The 21,063-nt window shown below is 40.9% G+C and overlaps 1 protein-coding gene across 5 annotated transcripts in view; it reads right to left on the bottom strand.

The window, feature by feature from the left end:
* The window catches only part of NAA16 (N-alpha-acetyltransferase 16, NatA auxiliary subunit), a 65,426-nt gene that overhangs the window by 43,158 nt on the left and 1,205 nt on the right, over window positions 1–21,063 (bottom strand). For 3 of the 5 annotated variants that reach the window (XR_010827614.1, XM_066988131.1, XM_066988138.1), the window contains exons 2-5: window positions 10,585–10,669; window positions 8,330–8,434; window positions 3,957–4,114; window positions 2,298–2,432 (exon numbers count right to left, since the gene is read on the bottom strand). Coding sequence is in view for 4 of the 5 variants with exons in the window: in XM_066988131.1 (XP_066844232.1) it covers window positions 2,298–2,432; window positions 3,957–4,114; window positions 8,330–8,434; window positions 10,585–10,669 (483 nt within the window). In the remaining variant the exon portion in view is untranslated. Of the gene's footprint in view, window positions 1–2,297; window positions 2,433–3,956; window positions 4,115–8,329; window positions 8,435–10,584; window positions 10,670–17,621; window positions 17,734–17,891; window positions 18,046–21,063 lie in introns of those variants that run through there. The other 2 variants (XM_013179635.3, XM_048047704.2) reach the window with 2 other exon arrangements.

Below are 21,063 nucleotides of genomic sequence, written 5' to 3'. Positions count from 1 at the left end.
TACATCACATTTTACGCTTCTTTGCTCATTAATCAAAAACGGTAAACAGTATGAAGCCTAATACAAATTACCATAAAATTCCCCCAAGCATCAGCTTGCTCAGGACTCCCATTTACTAGTGACTTGGAAGCCCTTCAGTTTTTCAACCCTTCCCTTTAAATAGTGAGTACCACCACCATTTTTATCAAAGTGACGTACGATATTCCACCAAGCCATAAAAGCTCATCTGTTAAGTTTGAGTGAATACAGACTACAAGGCAAGAAGGGAGATTTGACAAGTAAAGCAAGCAAGAAGTGCACCTCCTCAGATTCAGGAATATACTGAGCTCAACCATTTTAAGCACAAGACTGTTAAATACCCAGAGACTGCACAATCAGCACATTTGGGAACTAGTGTGGAAAAGCCAAAATGTGGCAAAATTGAACTGTGATTTTCCTCGTGCTATCCTGACTGCTCTGGACCAAAACAATTTTTACTTCCAGCAGTTGCACTCTTTGTGAGCCTGCATATCTCAGTGAGCTCGTACAGCAAAGCACAAGGCACAGAACTTTATTTGAAAGAGAAATGGAAACTAATGTGGTCATTTTTATTTTTAATGTTTTGGGGGGAAAGCACAATACCTTACATAACTTCATCTACTGATTTCAGAAAAGAGGAAAGGCTTGACCTAACTGATTTTCTATACATTCATGCTGTCCAACACTCATGGCATATTTCTCTTCTCAGATACTTAAACAGCTTTTCTGTTGTTTCCCTGTGATCAGTATTATGCTGAGCAACAGTTGAACAGTTCATGTTGTTTGTATTATTCGAGTACAAATCCTTGTCTTACATAAATTTCCCAAATATTTCCATTCTTACTAAAAAATGGCATCAGAGCTAGACAACTACTCAGAATTTATTTATTTATTTTTAAAGATTGTGATAACTTCAACAGACTCAACTGATTTAACATTTTTATCTATGGCAGATGGTACTTGAATCTGGCTTACTAGACTGAAGAGTGTATCATCATGACTGCCCCCAGACAAGCATATTCACACACAATCTTTTAGAAAAGGCAACAACATGAGCAGTATCACTTCCGTTCTCTCCAATGAACCAACACAACTGTTAAGCCCTCCTGGCCCTTAAGAAAGCCTCACTTTCTTACAGTCCATCATTTGCAGTTTCCCATCTATTATATATTATTTCTAATTACAACATCAAACTCAGACAGGGCTCTGCTGATTCATGCAAGAACCATGAATTTGGTTATCAAACACTCATAAGAGATGGCCCAATTTATTGTTTTTGGCTATCAAGCTACACATCCCTGGCTTACAATGTCTTATATGTGACCACATGATACACGATCAAGACACAAACACTCTTAGCAACTACTAACTTGCTTTTCTCAAGTTATTCCACTTCTGGCAGCATGAAAGGATCTCAAATGCAATTATCTTAGACGAGATGCAACATTTTTGTTCAAAAAAACACAGCAATAATCACAATCTATAGATCAGGTAATATTTCAGTACCTGTGCATGGTATTTCCAGCACATCTCCCAAGCTGAAGACCTCTATCAACATGTTTTTTCTTTCTATGTTACAGAACATAGAACGCATCCACTGTTACGTTAATTCAGACTTTATAACGCCAAGTTACCAATAACAGAAGTGAATGGTATCTCTTTAAAAAAATGTTATACTTGGGGATTTTAGTATTGTATCATTTGATTTATTCTAACAAGTTTCAGTAACACCAGATCTTCTCAAACGTAAGAATTTCTAACTCTGCTTTCATGCAGCTCTGACACCAAGCACTGACTTTAAGTGAATAATACATAGATGCATACAAAATGAAGAAGTTTACTTTCATGCTCTTTGTAGAGGTGTACTGATACCCATATTATGGTAGGAGAAAGTAAGAGGGCATCTATGCACAGATCCAATATTAAACAGGATTTTCTGAAGTTTTACCTACTGTAAAGGGACAGTATCATCACCAGTTTTCTTTAGCTGCACGTCTCACAGACTTCAAGTTACTCAGTTATTCCACATGAAGCTACCCTTACTTCTTCAACCCTAACAGCTTATTGCTAGGAAACAAGTGAGCCTGTATAATTTGCATCAGCTGCTAGCTCCTGGAAGAGATTTCCAGGAGCTAAATGTTCATAGAAGAAAACTCCACAAATAAAAGAAATGTCTTCCTCATTAGTTCTTCCTAATTATGAAGAACTAATTCTTCAGATTGTCTCTTATACCCAAAGTGGTTTTTTTTGTTTGTTTGTTTTAGAATAGGATGTCTTACCTGCTGGGTTTTTCTAAACTCTTCAAGTAGTTTTAAGGCCATATCATAATCTTTAAGTAAATGGTATGCAATTGCATATCCAATCCAGGAAGCCCGTTGTGTGGGGCGCAGCTGAAGTAGCTGGTATCTTGTCTCCTTGAGTAAAAGAAAAGCCATTTAAAAAAAAAAAATCATTACCATGGTCTATCACCACTACAGCTAACAATTTAAAAGATATTTGAAAAGCCCTAAGCTAGACTGTTTTTGAAATTCTAACAGAATATGCAAAAGAAGCATGTTTCTGTCATAAAAGCTTAGAGTCTAAATATAGGAGTTATGGCACAATGCATAAAAATCTATTTATTGGTATACAAAAACCGTCATTGTCAGAAGTACCTCTTATGGTCCTCTTATTTCCAACGACAGAGCTTTGAAGTCTCAGTGGGTTCCACTAAAAAGCACAAGCCCACTGCTGCTCAAAGAGCAGTCCTATTCCACTCATGCCCAGGCACAAGGTCCGGATACTTACACTGCTGCAGTGCTTCTCTGACCTCCCTTCCTCAGCCAAACCACATCTCAGTTATCTGTTTCTCTTCCCTTCGCAAATTCAACATGCTCAGTCAAGTAGATCAACTAATGTGGAAACCCACAATCCAGCCCTCTTACTTCATATGGAAGAGGACAAAAAAAAAAAGCAACACTTCTCCCTTTGGCAGCCAAATCAATTCAGCTATTTTGAAACCACTGACTCAGTTCTTACACAAATTCAAAGTTTTTATTCGTGATAAAATCTGTATTGGGATTCATGAAAGCAATTTGCATGGGGCAAAAGTTTCCCATATCCTCAATAAAACCTAGGGTGTGGAGATGTTTTGGGTTTTGGTTTTTTTTTTTTGGTTGGTTGTGTTTGTTGTTTTTGTTTCTTTTGGTGGAGGGAGCAATCACTATTTAATACAGCCCTCAGGATAAATTCAAAGCACTTTCAGCAGAGTGACGCATCTCACAACATTCCATAAAAAAATTTCATATAACACACCATTATCCATATTTGAAATTGTTCTTGAAACAATGTAAGTAGTACTAATTTCTACAGACTTTCAGAGAAACCTGGATTTTTTTTTGTTGTTTGCAAAAGCACTTCTTATAGGATAGGCATCTCTAATCCAATAAGCCCTAATAAAACCCTGCAAGTCATAACAAAGAAAAAATTCCTCACAAAACCATAAGAGCTATTTTGTTTCTTTGCTCGCTTTTATGACACCATGTAACAAAGTTCAGTTTCATGAGCATGTATTTCTAACAAAGAACGCCCTCAGTACATGCAACCAAAACTTTGTTTGCAATACTACACAATAACGCAAGTACTCTCACTTGTTAAGCTTTAAGCCTTATCCTTTTTGTATTTTAATGAAAAATCAGTTCACAGCCAGAATTTTAAAAAGGTGATTCACTAGTCAAGTTTTAATAGAATAATTTTACTTCTGGGATCTGCTCCCAATATTATATGGAGCTCTGCTGCAATTCATTTTCATACTTTCCAAAACAACGGTCTAAAACACTTCCTAGTTTGAAATATCAAAACCAAGTAGTAAGTAAATTACTACCAATAAAAGAATTAATAACGGAATGTAACAAGAGAATACTAACAGTATTAAATAGGAGTTTAAATAGAATACTTACTCTATATCCTTCTAAATCCCTCATCTGGATCTGCAACAGAGAAAGATCTCTCAAGATCTGTAGATTATCCTTATCTAGCTTGAGCGCATTCCGGTAACACTTGATGGCTTCATCATACTTCTTATCAGAACGCTGCAAAAGACCATAGACGTGCCAACCTAATACAAGTTAAGGAAGACACATCCACAGTTTTCACATAGCAATTTTTTGCGTTACAGGGCATTCATGTTACAGACCAAATAACTTGATGGCTTCCTTGAAGACTGTCACCCTTTACAAACTAAAAACTTTAAAAAAATAAATGATTCAAAGACTGAATGACACAGAGTTATTCCTAGAGATGCATTGCTTAAAGTATACTACTGTGACTACAATAGGATTTTTTAATCCCTAGAAGTGACTCATTCTAAAAACTACAGTTGGTGTACAAGTTCTACTTCACCCCACCTGCCTATCTGCAACCTCAAGTAGTCTCCAGATTTTACAGTAAGGGACATATACAGCTACCTTTCGTTCATCAATAAAAGGAAATCTTAACACTTCTGGGCACTAAATGTCTTTGTCAGATTCTCAGCATCTCAGACTTCCATCATGGTGTGTCTTTTCACATTTCAATAGACTTCTCTGCCAAGCATATTTTTTTTTCTAAACTGTGAAAAGATTCTGAATTCAAAGCATAAAACCAACAGGTGTCATAGCAACACATTACACTGTGTGTTTACATCTGTCTCCTAGAGCTGTATTAAAAGAAATACTACTTGACATGATATACTATTTGCTACTTCAGGTTACTAGTAGCTCACTGAGGCAGTATCTTCCGCAGCAGTAATTCTGCACTACTTGATTTTCAAATCAAAGGTGACTCAAAAGTTCTCTCCTGAGGCTCTCTCATGTGCCTCTGAAGCAGCTAAGCCCAGAAAATCCTGGGAAAAGGTATATGCATCCTTCATCCGCTTGCAGTTTCAGCCTTGTGAGCTATTTGTGCCAACAGCCAAAAAAATTCATCAGTTCTTATTCTACTGAATTGAAATAGAAGCAACTGTTCCCTCCAAAGTTACAAGCATTTTGAAACCAGTAAATGGAGAAGGCACAGAAGAAAAAAAAAAGTGGTTTAACCTGCTCAGATTAATCAAAGAAACTGAAAGATAAGTTCCTCCTTTCTTAGAAAGACTCAAGTGCTAGAGTGAGTTCCAGACATTAAGACAAAAAGCAGGTTGGAAGAATAAAGGGTAAGACTTCAACTGAAATAAAAGTATGGTAAGAATTCAGAGTCTGAGGGAAGCTTCGATTACACAAGAGCCCCTGGTTTATGTTTCTTCTGGAACACCAGTCACTTCAGATGAATGGTACAAGAACTTCCTATACCGCTTTGAGACTGCTAGCAGAGCTGCTGCTGCTGCCATAAGGATGTCAGACTCCACGGAGGGGGATGGGATTTGGAAACAGTTCCTGAAGTCGGTCTGACTCGGCTGCTGCTTTCTATAAATCCTGCTTTGCCTATTTGTGTTCAAGTACCGAGGACATGAATCAGAGTTAAATGCAGCACCTTCAAATTGTAGCCTCATGAACAGCTGATAATTTAGATCCTTGCCTACAGCAAGACTATTCAGTCCAAAAAAAATTTGTTCTTACACTAAGATATGATGCTCCAAGCTATTTATTGTGCATCGTTACTGTTCCCAGATCCAACTGGTAATCTGTTTTAATCCCTCATAAATCATGTTCTTCATCAAGCAATCACGGAAAGCAAGGCATAACTCCTTGGGAACCAAGTCTGTACAACGGCAGACACCAAACAAAGTATGACAGCTGGTACAAGCCAATAAAGCACAACACTACCACTTCATTATATATTAGACAGCTCTGGCCGGTCTTGAATGTGTTCCTAAAGTGTCCTGAAAGCCTAACATGCCACCTACTGAAACACTGCATACTGAAATAAGTGCAGAGCCTTGATTCAAATTACATTTTAAAAGGGTCAGAACTCATTTGTACTTCGACAAGAAAATGTCAGCATTTCTGAGTAGTTTTACAGCTGCCATTTTCTCCCAAACCTCAGTGGGGGAAACTACTTGAACCTGCAGAATAATCAAAGTTTTCTTCATCCTTAAACAAACCAGGACATTAAGGTGACCAGCTGTACTTTAATCATCCTCTACGACATACTATTTAGAAAGCACAGATGACAATACACCAAAAGCACTTTCACCCCTTACTGCAACAAAACAATACACAGACATATTTCAAGTCCTTGAAACCATCTACCAGGAGAAGGTGCCTTCAGTGGCTACCCCTGGTCTCTCTCCCTTTAATCCAATTAACAGTCCTTAAGCTCACGTGGAAGAAACAGAAAGACTATTTTTGAGAACTTCCCAAGCTCTGTTTAGGTAATACTGAGGATCAACACCTTTTCAACTTCAGGGCTAATCACAAGCCCCTGTAAATTCTCTGAGAGAATCACAAAATCACCTACGTTGGAAGAGACCTCCAAGACCACCTAGTCCAAACTCTGACCTAACACTAACAAGTCCTCCACTAAACCATATCGCTAAGCTCTACATCTAAATGTCTTTTAAAGACCTCCAGGGATGGTGACTCAACCACTTCCCTGGGTAAAAGAAACCTTTATTAAGAAGTTCAGCCTCAGACCCAAGTTCCTCAAGGGCAAGAATATATCTTCTCCTCCTGACTCTCCCCACACACACCAGAGCCCCTCCAGCAGGAGAATCAGCTATTTGGGCAGCGGCATTGTGATCATCAGCTGCTCTCACAGCATGGTAATAAAAAGATGTTTGCTATTTCTTAAGAACATCAAAAGATGACAACCGAAATACCGTGACCAACCTTTGATGCCTGGTCTGAATTCATTATGCAGCAAACCTCTGCTCAGTAGAAAAGTAATTCTGCAAGCAGATGCCTTGCTCGAGGCTTATGAGAGGATTCACTGAAAGCTACAACAATACACTTGAATGCAAGAAGTGGCAACTTCTTGCTTTGTCAGTGCTGATTTTAAGGATGCAGCTAAAAAAAGAAAAGGACGCTTATGCCTAGGAGGACTCAGGTGAGCTTATACTTTCTCTGAATTCAGAATACAAAAAAATCCTTGTAGTCATCTTACAGTAAGATGAGTTTTAAGAGTCAGCAAAACGGTGAGAAATCCAGTAAAATTCACTACAAAAACAAACATTTTTTTAAACTTATCTGGGAAGTACCTCTTTGACCACCCCATACAACCAAAGTAGACTGGAAAAAATATCAATTCTTCCAGTGAGCCCTCCAGCACTGGAAAGGAAGGATTCTAGACAATTTTAAGAGTCCCACAAACAAGAATTAGGATTGCTGATAAATAAATAATTCCAAAGTGGGATTTAAGGGTAGAGATTTGTTTCTCCAAACTTGCCCAGATTCTTTTGCTCCTCTAAGCTGTAAGACTTCTTACACAAATTAAAATTGCTTTGGTATTCCTTACCTATTTAGCCCTTAGATCAGGAAGGAGCAAGTTACATTTGATTCTTCTACACTATCTCTCTAGAAACTCTAATGTCCTCCATATGCTTAGAGTCTTTTTGTTTGTTGTTTTTTTTTTTTTTTCATTGGGGGAGATGTTTTTTGATCTGCAACCACAAGCTCCCTGGAGGTTTAACATAGGCATAAACAGAAATCCCTTTGTGTTAGCCAGACAGCAATCAAAAAGTGTTTCTTTCAACCATGATACCCTGGAAGATTTTTTTTTTGGATAGTAAAAAAATAAAATCAAACAAGATTTAATGGAAAACTTGCCCCTGAATAGACTTGACATGCACATAGAATACATAAGGCAAATTTAAAGTAGGCTCCTACCTGTGGCACGACAAACAAAAGATAGCTACTGCCAAAGTTCTTGGGTAGCTGACATATATTTCATACATATAGACTTTTGGAAGACAAGCTTAGAAGACAATGGTAGTCATCAAGCCAAATGATCTAAACCACTGTTTAAAATTTAGTAGCAAAATAGATATTTTCATAGCACCTCTAGACAGCATTTCTTATACCCAACTAAGAAAAAAGAAAACTTTAGAAAAGGGCCAGATTTCACACGCTGTACTTACTTTCTACAGAAAGTAAGCATCACAAATGGTCTTTTTGTAAGACACTTAAACGTGAAAGGCATTTTATTTTTCTTAAAGATTCTGTAAAATTGTAGAAAGTAAAGAAAATGTATTTTTTCAAGTATTTGACTACAAATTAATATTAATTATATGCACTTCATTTCAGATTTCTATATACAGACCATATTATGTATTTCAAAAGTATGGGTTGATGCAGCAATAAGATGATACACAAGTGAGAACACACCAAAAAAAGATCAGGTTTTATATTACAAAGGATACAGACGTGACTCTTTACATCATTACGAAGTCCTTTACGAACAAACTCATATGCTTCTTCCTTCTTCCCTAAACAGTTCAAGGTCAGTCCTTTCATAGCGAGCGTTTCTGTAAGAAATATCATATACTTATGTTTCTCACTTCCCAGATGCCAGTTTTCACAATGCAGATAGCCTTTGAAGTTGTTACACAGTAAAGTTCCCCATTAAATGATAAATTTAGATCAGAATAGCTGCCTTACACAGCTGAAGGTTGTTATATGGAGGCATTTCCTTTCTCGAAACTGGTCTTAAAAGACCTTTGCAGAGCATCATACAGATGTGATGAACATGGACAACACAAGCTTTGGTTAAATCTATTTTTTCATTAGTGAGTTAGCAATAAGCTGAAACAATTTTAGAGGGCTTGGCTTTATGTACTAAGGTTCCAGGTAGGCAGAACATGAAAGAAATTTATCAGGTTGTGTCACACCGTAAGAAAAAAAAATCTGTCACAACCAGTTTATTGCAGGTTGCTTTCAAAACATTAGTTAAGAGGACCTTATTTCCTGCTACAGTACTTTGGGGGTAAAAGACCTTCTCAAAGTAGTAGGATTTTGATAGGCAGAAGATTCCAAATAATATGTTTGCATGACTATTGCTTTTCTTCTTCCTGCATTCAAGTAACACTGTGGGAAACAAGCTGCATGTAAGCATGCACTCTGCCTGAAAGCTCATCCAGATTCATGGGTGGGTTCATTTTTGTTTTTGTTTTTCCTGCTTAATACGAGACCGTTTATTTTCACCCACTGCCAGAAGATTATTAGTCTCATTTTCAACATCATATTCAGTTTTTCCTCTAACTGCAACATTTTCCCCTGCGTTAATGGAAAGGGCCCATGATCTCAAGGTCAGTTATAATGCCTGCTTGAACTTTAATTGGTAGACCTGTCTCTAACAGTTTTCTTTAAGAGTACACCTAAAGTGAAAGACAACCCAAAATAAGCCCTTTTGTTTTGTTTTTAAACCATCCTACATCCACACTGTGGGAACACAAAGCCAGAATGATACCCTCACAGCACACCAGGAAGCTTGAAAAAGAATATCCCCACTCTGTGAAGGAGGGCAAGCTACTCCTACCTTCCCACACCAGGCAGATAACCGTCCAGCCATAGCAATCCATCTGTTTATCACCTTCTCACTAAATTTTTATAATTCCTTATCTCTGAAGCTAAGTGTGACAACAGTGCAGCTTCCCATCAGATCATTTCACTGGCTTAGTTCTGCTTCAGCTGTTCATTCCAGGCTTTGCTCCCAAGCTTCAAAGCCACTAGTGGCTCAGAGCCCAAGTAGTATATGGACTGCCAAGGCAGCTAGCTGTCCTGGAAAAGTTTAAGACAGCAGGAGCAGAAAAGACATAGAACTGTGTAGTGAGAGGTTATAAAAACACACGTGTTAGTAGAGGTAAGTGATTAGGGCACAAAGCTAAACAGGCCACTCCATAGTTTTGAAGCAACTAAAAACCTGTACTTCTACCTCTAGGGAAGGAATGAAGACAACCAAAAAAGAGCAGGCTCTGATGAAAGAAAGATTAGTCAAACATTTTGCCAAGATTTGATGAAGTCAGAAAGCAAAGTAGTTTTGACACAGTACATGCACACTCAGAATGTTAGACTGCCTGAAGAGCAGACAAACAAAAATTCACTGTATCAAAAGAAGTATTCCCTGAACCGTGCAACAGAAATCCCGTAATGCAGTAGGACTAGGGTGTCTTACTGATGATTCAGTTCTAAGAGGTGTAAATAAAACCAATATTGCAGGAAACTGGACAGGAAAATATTTATCAGAACAGGTCAGTCCAAGCATCAAGTAGCAATGTGATTGGCAGTACAAAATATACATTTGACAAAAAAGGTAAGATTTTTAATTCTTTGGCAGAACACCTTCATGTAATGTTCAAAAGAAGGGATGGCTTTCTATTAAAAACCACACTAACATTTTGACCTGGAAACCTAGAAAGGAAACTTAATTGGAAACTTCAATGAAGCGTGCATCTACTATACCTTTTGATCTTCCTACCACAAAGGGTTTCTGACTATGAGCTAGTGGGGACATTTGGTGTGAATGCACTATGACTAAAGATGCAGAGTATTATTCGGCCACAAGGACAGAATTATTCTCACTGACAAGCTCCATTCTTTCCCAAAAGCATCAAATAGACTGACTATCCATTTAAACACATGACAAAGGAAAAAAGAAACTTTTGAGCTCCGCAGTTACCTCCATGTTCAGCAAATTTTGGGTTAGAGAGTATCATCTTGCAGAACTTGAGTCCATTTTTGTACTGTTTTTGTTCATAACATTTCTAGGAAAAAAAAAAGGAAGAATTACAATTACCAAAATGCATTTTAAAACAGTATCTTAACATGCTAGTAAAAATGCAGTAGTAATTTCAGTGAGGTAATCAGGTCACTAACAAGCTCTAGCTGAATATGACTATTCGCATTACATTGCCTTTTTTCCAGCATTCAGCACAATATCTGCCTTCATTCATACACAGTCGGTGCTTTGCCTCATGGTCTCCACTGAAACTGAACTGCTGGGACCAAGTTGGCTGCTCCTTTTCAGCAGAAATAGGAAAGGCAGATAGTGTGTTAAGAATTTTTGCATTGGAGTATAAAAATGGCGAGCCAAGTTAGATAACTTGACTCCACAGAACTTCTGAGAAGAGTCACTGCCAAAGAAACCGACCTCTCCATTTGACATCCCAGTTCCCCTAGTGGCCTCCACATTAACAACTCGGAGAGAAGACTTTGGTTGTCACTGATGTAGGCTTTGGGGAGAACAAGAGAAACCTTGAAGTAGAATAAACCTGTTACCTGTTGTGGCCTCAAAAGAAATACATACACAGATAATTTACCTGGGCATTAAAAAGGTAAGTAATAGTTGGAATAGTACAGCTAAAAAGCTACTTTTAAATTTGTTTTGGGTACTATTTACCTAATGGTTATATAAATCAACAAATAATGCTGCTCCATTGGGGAAAAGTTAGAAAAAAAAGTACAAGTGAACCTTATTCCCTCTTCTTTGCAACACATTAGCTCGTGCTAATAAGCCAGTTAGATTTTAGCCATTTAGACCACTAAAGCTGATCACTTTAAAACAAGCTTACATAAGCCAGTTAAGGCATGCTTGTATCTCTAAGCATGAAAATGATTTATGGTCAGCTAAATATGTTGTTTGTTTGTTGTTTTTTTTTAATTAAAAAAACAGCTTAACTTGGCATCATTCAGTTAATAAGGTGTGATGTCCTGCTCCATTTTAGATGGTTATTTCAAGGAGAAATGATGCAGTTTTGGTTACATACTTTGATCTTTAACTGTCTGTAACAGATCTCTTCCACTCCACCGATCTTCCAGGACAGAGGTAAAAATCTGTATTAAGTAGACGCAGTGTGTGGCGACTCCTTTGCAGCTATAATGCATCATATTGCTTCTCAGGGCACAGGCAACACAGAAACATGCCTGTGCTCACTTCTGGGTTATTAGCTACGGTGGCAAAGCACAAGTCCTCCCCCAGCCCACGGGAAAAAGCTTAGCTGCAGACAGCTTTTAGTTACTTGTCTGAAACTCGGGACATTTGTAGTTAACCATGATTAACCGGAAACTAAATCACAGAATAATTTTAGTTGGCAGGAACCTTTGGAGGTCACCTAAATCACCCCACAAGACAAAAAGGGCCAACCTTGACATTAGATCAGGTTGCTCCGCCTGGCTGACTTCTAGCAGGATGGCCAGGGGGTTCCACCATGGGCGAGTAATTATACTGGGGCAATTAACATTTAAACACCAAGAGCAAAAAGGCTTTGAGAATTTTCTTAACTAAGAACTAGGTTCCACATCCTTATCTGAAATAATCCAGGTTGCAGCAAGCCTTGGAGTCCCCTCTCAGGGACTGGGGAATTCTCCCATTGATCTGTTTTTTCCTTTCTCAACATAATATGTTTAGTATCATTTTTGAAGAGCCCTAAGAAAACACCAACAACGCTTTAAGTATGCTTTCTAGGTTTATTCATGTGTTCCTGAAAAAGTAACAGAACAGCAAGCGTTCATCCATGATTCTACAACTCTTACAACACTGAGTAAAACTTCAAATATATCGTAATGCTTGACCAACACACATTTGAGTCAAGGATTCACTTAAGACAGATCAACTGCCTGAAGAAACCCTATCGACTACCCTTGTTCCGATATTTTCTTTTCGAGTTCAGTCTTGGATCTAGAAGAAGAACTGAAGCTAGATAATCCCAGCCTGCTTATGGTATGGGCCATGCTAGTTAGCCAAAAGGTGACTTCCCAGCACTCCCACCCCTAAATAAATATATGTATGTGCATGTGTTTGTAAATAAGTCATCAATCCAGGTCAGGAGACTGATACGTATATGTTTATGCCAGTAAGAGAAAGGACCTTACTCAGCAATGCAGGTTATTAACACTCATCATCAATGTCTACAGAGGTACCGGAACGCTTGCAGACTTAGTCACGTTGACAAGCCCAGGGCTTTGCAGCACCCCAGCATCACGAAGGACTGCTTTTGAACTCCCTCCTCTCGCAGCACGAGTGAAACTCAGTGGGCTCCACCTGCAGCTCGCTTACAGGAGGCAGGACCAGGGGTTGGTGCCGTCTCACTTGGCAGTACAGGTGGGATCCATAGCTGAGAAACCTCGTGTCTCCATGCGGATTCAAGTTCTGTGCTTGTCAGGACAAATATAGCTGTGTTCATCAGGATCTCTCCCATTGAATTAAGTCTTTCGGTACATCAAAAGCTCAAGTTAATATGCTGTGGGTTTGGTTTTTTAACTTGTTTTTAGAAAGAGCCTGATCTGCTGTGCTTAACGCGAGGCTTCCCATCACCCTTCCACAGCCACTATTTCCTGCTAAAAACTAAAGCCAGATCACAAATGTCTACACGCCTGAAACCTCAAAGGGAGGTTCTGGCAAGGCCAAAACACTATCCAGAGCTTCTGCTACCAGATGTTTGCCAGAGAAGGTAACATCCTTCCAAGAACATCTCATCCTGGATTATTCTCTTCTTCAACACTAACTCGGAGATATAATCCACTTGCAGGGTTTGACACACAGCTAGACCAGACATCAGTCCACGTGCCTCCAACTATGTACGAGTGCCTCTGACTGCAGGTCAAATGGCACAGCACCCAGGAGGTAACCACAAAAAAAAAATAATCTTGTACTGGGAAAATGACAAAAAAAACCAACAGTCTTGTATTGGGAAAACAATCGGTTTTTAACACACTGGAGTTTAATACACAGATCAGCAATTTCACAGCTGAAGAATATCTCGTTCTGCTCCTCAGACATTAGCACATGCTCCTGAGAGCCATCTATCAAAAATAAAACCTCAACTGGATAATCAAAGAGAGACTGCAGTTGCCGTAACTGATTCCCTTCCTTACGCCGTGTCCCAAGGGCCCAAACATCCCGAGGAGATGTGATATTATTTCAGAAGCCATTTTCAAGTGACGACCAAATAAAGGGCAAAATATCACAAAGGATGAATCGTGCCTGACCAGCCTGGTGGCCGTCTGTGATGGAGTGGCTGCATCAGTTGACGAGGGAAGACCGACTGATGTCATCTACCTGGACTTCTGTAAGGCCTTCGACATGGTCCCGCATGACATCCTGGTCTCCAAATTGGAGAGAAATGGATATGATGGTGGACCATTCAGTCGGTAAGGAATTGGCTTGAAGGCTGCACCCAGAGAGGGGTGGCCAATGGCTCCATGTCCAGGTGGAGGCGGGTGACAAGTGGTGTCCCTCTGGGGTCTGTCTTGGGACCGGCGGTGTTTAATATCTTTATCAGTGACACAGACAGTGGGATCGAGTGCGCCCTCAGCAAGTTTCCAGATGACACCAAGCTGAAAGGCGCAGTTGATACACCAGCAGGAAGGGATGCCATCCAGAGGGACCTGGACAAACCTGAGAAGTGGGCCCACATGAACCCAGTGAGGCTCAACAAGGCCAAGTGCAAGGTGCTGAACCTGGGTTGGGGCAATCCCAGCCATGAGCACAGACTGGGAGAAGAACTCACTGAGAGCAGCCCTGAGGAGAAGGACTTGGGGTTCTGGTGGACAAAAAGCTGGACAGGAGCCATCAGTGTGTGCCTGCAGCCCAGCAGGCCAACTGCGTCCTGGGCTGCACCACCAGAGGGGTGGGCAGCAGGGGAGGGAGGGCATTGTGCCCCTCTGCTCTGCCCTCGTGAGGCCCCACCTGGAGTGCTGCGTCCAGGGCTGGGCCCAGCACAAGGAGGGTGTGGGGCTGTGAGAGCGGGGCCAGAGGAGGGCCGTGAGGGTGGTCAGGGGGCTGGAGCACCTCTCCTGTGAAGAAAGGCTGAGAGAGCTGGGGGCATTCAGCCTGGAGAAGAGAAGGCTCTGGGGAGACCCCCCTTTTTCAATACTTAAAGGGGGCTTATTATGAAGAGATGGAGAGCAACTTCTTGCTCAGGCAGACAATGACAGAACAAGGGTGAATGGTTTTAAACTAAAAGAGGGGAGATTTAGATGAGATATTAGGAAGAAATTCTTCACTGTGAGGGTGGTGAGGCACTGTCACAGGCTGCCCAGAGAAGCTGTGGCTGCCCCATCCCTGGAGGTGCTCAAGGCCAGGCTGGATGGGGCTTTGGGCAACCTGGCCTGGTGGGAGGTGTCCCTGCCCATGGCAGGGGGTGGAACTGGGTGATCTTTCAGGTTCCTTCCAACCCAAGCCATTCCGTGGTTGTATGATGTGAAAGCGTAGCACCACATTCAAAGAATCAGGACAAGTGTCACATCAAACCAAACAGCAGTGTTAAGCACAGCAACTCTTTAGCCAATATAAATGTTTTAAGTCTGAGGTTGTTTAAGATGGTCTGTGGCTGTAATCAAGCTGCCAGTTTAAGTTCAACCCAAATGAACCAGTCCCCTGGTGAGCATTTTAAGTTTTCTTTAAGCACAGTTTAGCTCTTTGTAAGTAGCTGAATCCGGACAGCCTCACACTTTTAAGAGCACCTTTTAAGTTAATTAGTCTTCCCTAGTACTGATGAAGTGCTCTCCAACAAATCCGTACATCCCACTTGCAAACCCCTTCACAATCTGAAAAAAGTTTCAGCCTTCTTGCCAGGCAGAATCTTCTCTTGTTGCTAAGATTTTGCTACAAAACTCGAGGATTCACTTGAACAACATTTGAATCTTATATACTCAGTGCTTCGATGTCTACATCCCCTACTTTTTAAACAGTACAAGCCTGCTGTGGAACACTGACGGGGGAGGAATGCAGAAGGAAGGAACCCAAGAGCTAAATGTGCAACAGCAGAGGTAAGAGAAAAGGACAAGGCTTGGAGATCAAAACCTATGGAAAGGATGCTGGAGGCCAGTTGCACTGGAAATCTGTCCATGCCACAACGGGAACTGAATTCAGCAACAGAAAACACAAAGTTATCACTGACTGATTCCGAGCAGCATCCTTTGTGGGGAGCTGACAGGTATTTAGTGGCTGCTCAAATTGTCGATACCCATTTCTGACCCAAACCAGGTACAATCAAACGCAGCAACATCAGGTCACTGTCACTACTCTTCGTAACTGACATAACATTTAATACTTGGACCTTTTAAAGTCTTCAGTGTTTTATCGTACCTCTATAAACGTCTTCAGCATCTGACAGGCCATCTAATGCTTCCCACTGCAGTTGATGGAATCACCTAAGCACCTTTCTAGGATTTGGGGCAGAACTCAGCATACACTGCTCCTCTGCTACCAAGTAACTTACTAAGTTATTGACCAGTTTGACAGCAAGGTCTGATGCTACCTTTTTTGGATAATACCCAGCTAAGTTGTGAAAGAGTTCAGCATTTGAGTTGGAAATACTCCTTGTATCATGCAAAGTTTGGCTCCTTTGCAATACTGGCAAGGGAAGAAAGACTATCGTGATATTATTACATTTCAGACGCAGGCTAGGGATCTCTGCAGAAGATTCTGCAGCCAGCAACCCTCCCTCTACACTGATTTCAGTTCACTGCTGTTTGAGAAAACAGAAAATCGAACTGGGGAAAGTGGGGATGCATATGAGGAGGCTTCAACTCATGGAGGCCAAGGTGAGAGTTCATCACAATTCCCATCCTCACAGCCTCCTACACTCATAGTCCCAGGACAGCCTCCTGTGGCACCAACACTTCTGCCCTCTCCTACTGGTATGCCACATGCAGGGCCATTCCAGCTTTCTGCCAGTAGATCAGCTAACCCCGAGCTGAAATGAAGAGAGGAGGAAGACAACCTGCATCCAGCACGGTTTGACAGCTGAGATGAGAAGGACGAGGGGCGCAGGTCATCTCTGACCATCACTGGGGCTTGGCAGTGCAGAAGCTGAGTCAGGCCCCAGTGGAACGAGCGGCCAGCATCAGATAGAGCACTAACACCAAGGTACTCATGTCACAGTAATATTTAAGCTTTCACTACCATGATTCTCCTCAAGCAACAGCATTTTGTCCTTAAACCATCTTTTCCCACTTGGAGCTCAGATCTACAGATGGCAAAAAATACAGATTAAAAAATTCACCCTAAATTAAGACCAAGCCAAAGTCAGTGCTGTGCACAAATGTTCAATACAACATGAGTCACTGGGATATCCTTTGCTTCAATAAAAAAAAAAAAAGAGCAGAAACAAGAGAACATTCAGTAGGAAGAGCTCTTCTTTAGAGGCACTTCGCATCTGTAACCTCACCACAATTTGAGTTGCTAGAGCTTCTTTAGTTTATGAGCACGGGTATGCCTCTGCAGAACAGGAACCACAACTGCATGCTAGGAATTAGACAAGTGACAGCCCTGCCACACATTTTATACTCGTTTTTCATCCGCACTTTGGGCAGAAGTTCTAAGGAGACCAATCTGCCACATCTCCTGGGGTGAAACCGCAGGGAGGTTAGCAAGAGCCCGGACTGAGCAGGTGCTCCACAAGCTAGGAGAACTGCCTCTGTGAGCAGGTAAGCAACTGAAACTACCAGCAGTGTCTTGTGGGACCCAATGCACACACAAATTTCAGGCTTTAAAAAATAAAAAGTTGTGTTAAGGACTTGCTCCCCATGAACCTACCCGGTGCCTCAAAACCTCCAGCAGCTCCTACATCTTTGCAGCAAAGAGCTCCACAGCTGAACTACTTTTTTGCTAGGAACTTTGTGTTTGGCAACTGCTACTTTGTAGCTGCCATTTCTACCAAAATGTGAACCAGACAGAAGAGCCTGAAAAGAGGTAAGGCTCTGCTTTAATACCTGCTTCCTTCGGAGGAGGCCAACAGCAGTGTTGAAAACGTAGCCCTCAGCAGTGGGATAACACAATCCACATTCAGTTCAGCCCAGAGCGGAAGGCACAACTCAGGATTCACTGGCTTCCCGCTGCTGGACAAGGAAACTGTTTTTAACAGAACCCGCAAATCCCTAAAAATCTCAGCTCTTAGGGTAAGCCAGCTCACAGCCAGTACTATGTCCACGTTAAATTAGGGTTTCCAAGTGTAACACATTCATCCACACAAGCAGTTTTACCTGCTATGACCCGATTTACTCCTGCGTGCTTTCAGACATCCTTCAGGTTTTCTGCCAGGTGTAGCTCAGTACAACTGATGTCACCGTTCATCAGCTGCTCTGTTCAACGCAGTGAAGAACAGTTAAGGAAGTTGCAGCACAAAACACAGCGGGACTTGACTCTGAATGCTTATTTATCCATACAGGAACCCCTCAAGAAATCCCACTGTGAAGAAACAACCAGCATGGTTCCACAGAAGCCTAGTTTATGAGCCTTATCACGACAGCATTCATAAACTCCTTCGGAAAATTAAAACAGGAATATGCATTTGGGATCCAGGCTTCTCTGATTTATTCCGCCTCGAGTCACTAACGAGCGTGAAGCATGGTTTTCCCTTACAGAAGCCCCACTGACACTTACCAGCAGAGCACCACCCGTCCCCTGCAATCCTATCATCTCAGCAGCCTGCAGTTGACCAGGGATCCTCACCACCACTCTGGAAAGTTAATAGCAAGGGAGCAGCCTTCTTCCTACACTGCCCCCCAGAGCAGCACAAGTGACACCCGCACCACAAACCAAGCATCCCACTCATACCAGAGGGCTTTCACTGGCAGCTCCGTGCTCTCCTCTGTAAAGGAACCAAGGAACCAGCCTCCAGCAGCCACTCCAAGCATCCACTGCTCCACAAGGGGATGACAATGGCCACCTCAGCTATGTTGTCAGCCAATTTAGGAGGCATTAATTAGCATACCATCATAGCCTCCTAATTATTGAATTGAATAGTTTGTGGTAACTCCCCCACATCGCTACTAAGAAACTGACTATTTGCATGTCTATAATCCATTACTACTACACAAACACCAAGAAAATATTTAGAATTTAATGAATAAAAATTTAACACCTACAAACACTTGCATATTTATCTTTTATCATAGAAGGAATGTCCTAAGACCACTGCAGAGTTCAAGGAACAAAAGACAATTCATAGCTGAGCAATTCCTTGGACGCTGGTGCATTAGATAATTTCCAAGATTTGTTCACAAAAAAGGAGAAAGGAAGATGCGTATGGGAATGAACAAAGCAGTAACAAGTTGCTGCTACAAAGTTAAACTTCTTGTGTTTAATTACTTGAAATCAAACAAGTAGGTGGCTAAACTGTTCTTAATAAGAGGGTTAGCCCCATCCTTACAGGATGAGATATTAACAGGCTAGCCCTTCTTCAAAGGAAACATATTTGCAATTAAAGCAGCAAGCCTTATTTCATGCAACAATATGTTGCACTCAATAGGAAATCAAAGGATTACTTAAATGCATGACACTTTCCACAGTTACATGAGGAATGAGACAAACAGCAGGAAATATACTGTCCAATACAGGCGGACACCAATAGTTATTACGGGACACTTACCAGTGTAGGAAGTAAGCCATGAAGGTACCACAACAATCCCTCTGCTTTCCTCTAAACTACTGCTAAGGACCAGTGCCACACACTCCGTCCAGACAGAGCTGATTCAATCTCATAAAGGCAAAACTTAAGCCTAATTTTCAGATTTAGTTTACAATCTGGGTTCTTTAGTTTACAATCTGGTACTAAATTGTGCGTTGGGGTGTGGGACTCGAAGCTGCTTACACTAAAACACTTTGAAAGTAAGCTTAAAACTTGGTTTTAAATAGATGAAACAAAAATTTCCTAAGCTTACTAGAAGTAAACTTCAAATGCACATGACTAAACTGCGATGTTAACAAGAAGTGCTTTTAAGTTACCACACATGTGTTTATTTTAGATCGCATCTGCCCTATTTACTTTACATGTCACAGGAGCTGAAGACTGATTTTTAAGTGGCAAGAAACACACCAGCACTCCTGTATTAATCCTTCTTTATGGACACCTCTCTCTTCCCATAAAAGGGAGAGCCAGGAAGCTTTTGAGCGTGTTCTCCACGCCGTCTGTGAGGCTGAGAAGCCAGCCCGAGGAGCTTCCAGTCGTGCAGCCCCTCCCTCCCAAGCAATGTCACACCTGTAAGCAGGAGTGTGGCTTCCAGCGGACGGAGTCTGAGGAAAAGCCTCTGCAGAAGAGCAGAAGCAAGGCTTAAGAAACCAAGCAGACCTGAAAGTCAGGACAGCAAGAGAAATGAACTCTAGCACTACCTCTTACAGCAACACCAAGAAATTAGAACAATTACCTATATGCTAGAATTTTACCTACGCTGCAATTGCTATTACTTACATTATCACATCAGATCTAGTTTTAAAAGTGAGCTTGTTCAAGTACCATCAAGCACGCTGGCATACAAAGCGATGTGCCTTAAAGACTACTTACTCAGCTTCTCGAGTAGATTTCACACCTTATGCTGAGCTCCGTGAGGCCACGCTAGTTTGGGCAGCTCTTTGTAAGCTGGGTTTGCTCTTATGGGCACCTCGTTCACGTTGTTGATAACCTGTCTCACACGTTACATACACAAAGTGACTGACTCTTAAGTGATTATCAGGCTCTCCAGATGAGTTTCCCATTTCATAACTGATAATTCTCTGTAGTGTTTGTAAAATTAGTCTTAATGTATGACTACAGTTACCTCTAATCTGTTCCAAGTGGTTAAATTGCAACACGTTTGTATGGTCTTATTATACAGCCTCCCACAACAACAATATATAAATCTTTTTGATTTCTAAGATGTCCACAGCAGCCCTAGCAATTTCAAGAACTCTAGCAGTGCTGAAGTAGGCAAAAGCTACTTCAATTAGAGAAGAGCATTTAGCACTGAAAGCTGTAGTATAACTATACTAAAATAGTCTGGAATGTGTCAAGCAACCAAAAGGTTCAACTTCGATTACATAGGCATTACTACTCCAGGATGAGAACACCGAGAAAAAGTCAAAGCTACCTACAAAAAACAGTAAGAAATCAAGTTTCAAGAAGTATCAATATATGAATTGATAACCTAACAAGTGAAAGTTCATGATTTCCTTGCCTGAGAACCCATGTTTTGTTTGCTGTTTAATACACGAAAAAACAAGTTACCAAAGAGCTTTTTTGTATTTTATTTTAAAAAGTTTAGAAGTGTCTGCTACTGTGAACTTGTTTGCTACTAGTAAGAATAATCACTTAACTGTTCTAATATTAGTCATTTATTTTTAGCAGAGAGGAGTGCTAGAATGACTTACTAAGATGCATACCATAAGCATGCAGTAAGC

The sequence above is a fragment of the Anser cygnoides genome, chromosome 1, assembly GCF_040182565.1.
Source record: "Anser cygnoides isolate HZ-2024a breed goose chromosome 1, Taihu_goose_T2T_genome, whole genome shotgun sequence".
NCBI lineage: Eukaryota > Metazoa > Chordata > Aves > Anseriformes > Anatidae > Anser > Anser cygnoides.
Note: the sequence above shows the minus strand (reverse complement) of the source record. Positions and strands in the feature narration are given on the sequence as shown.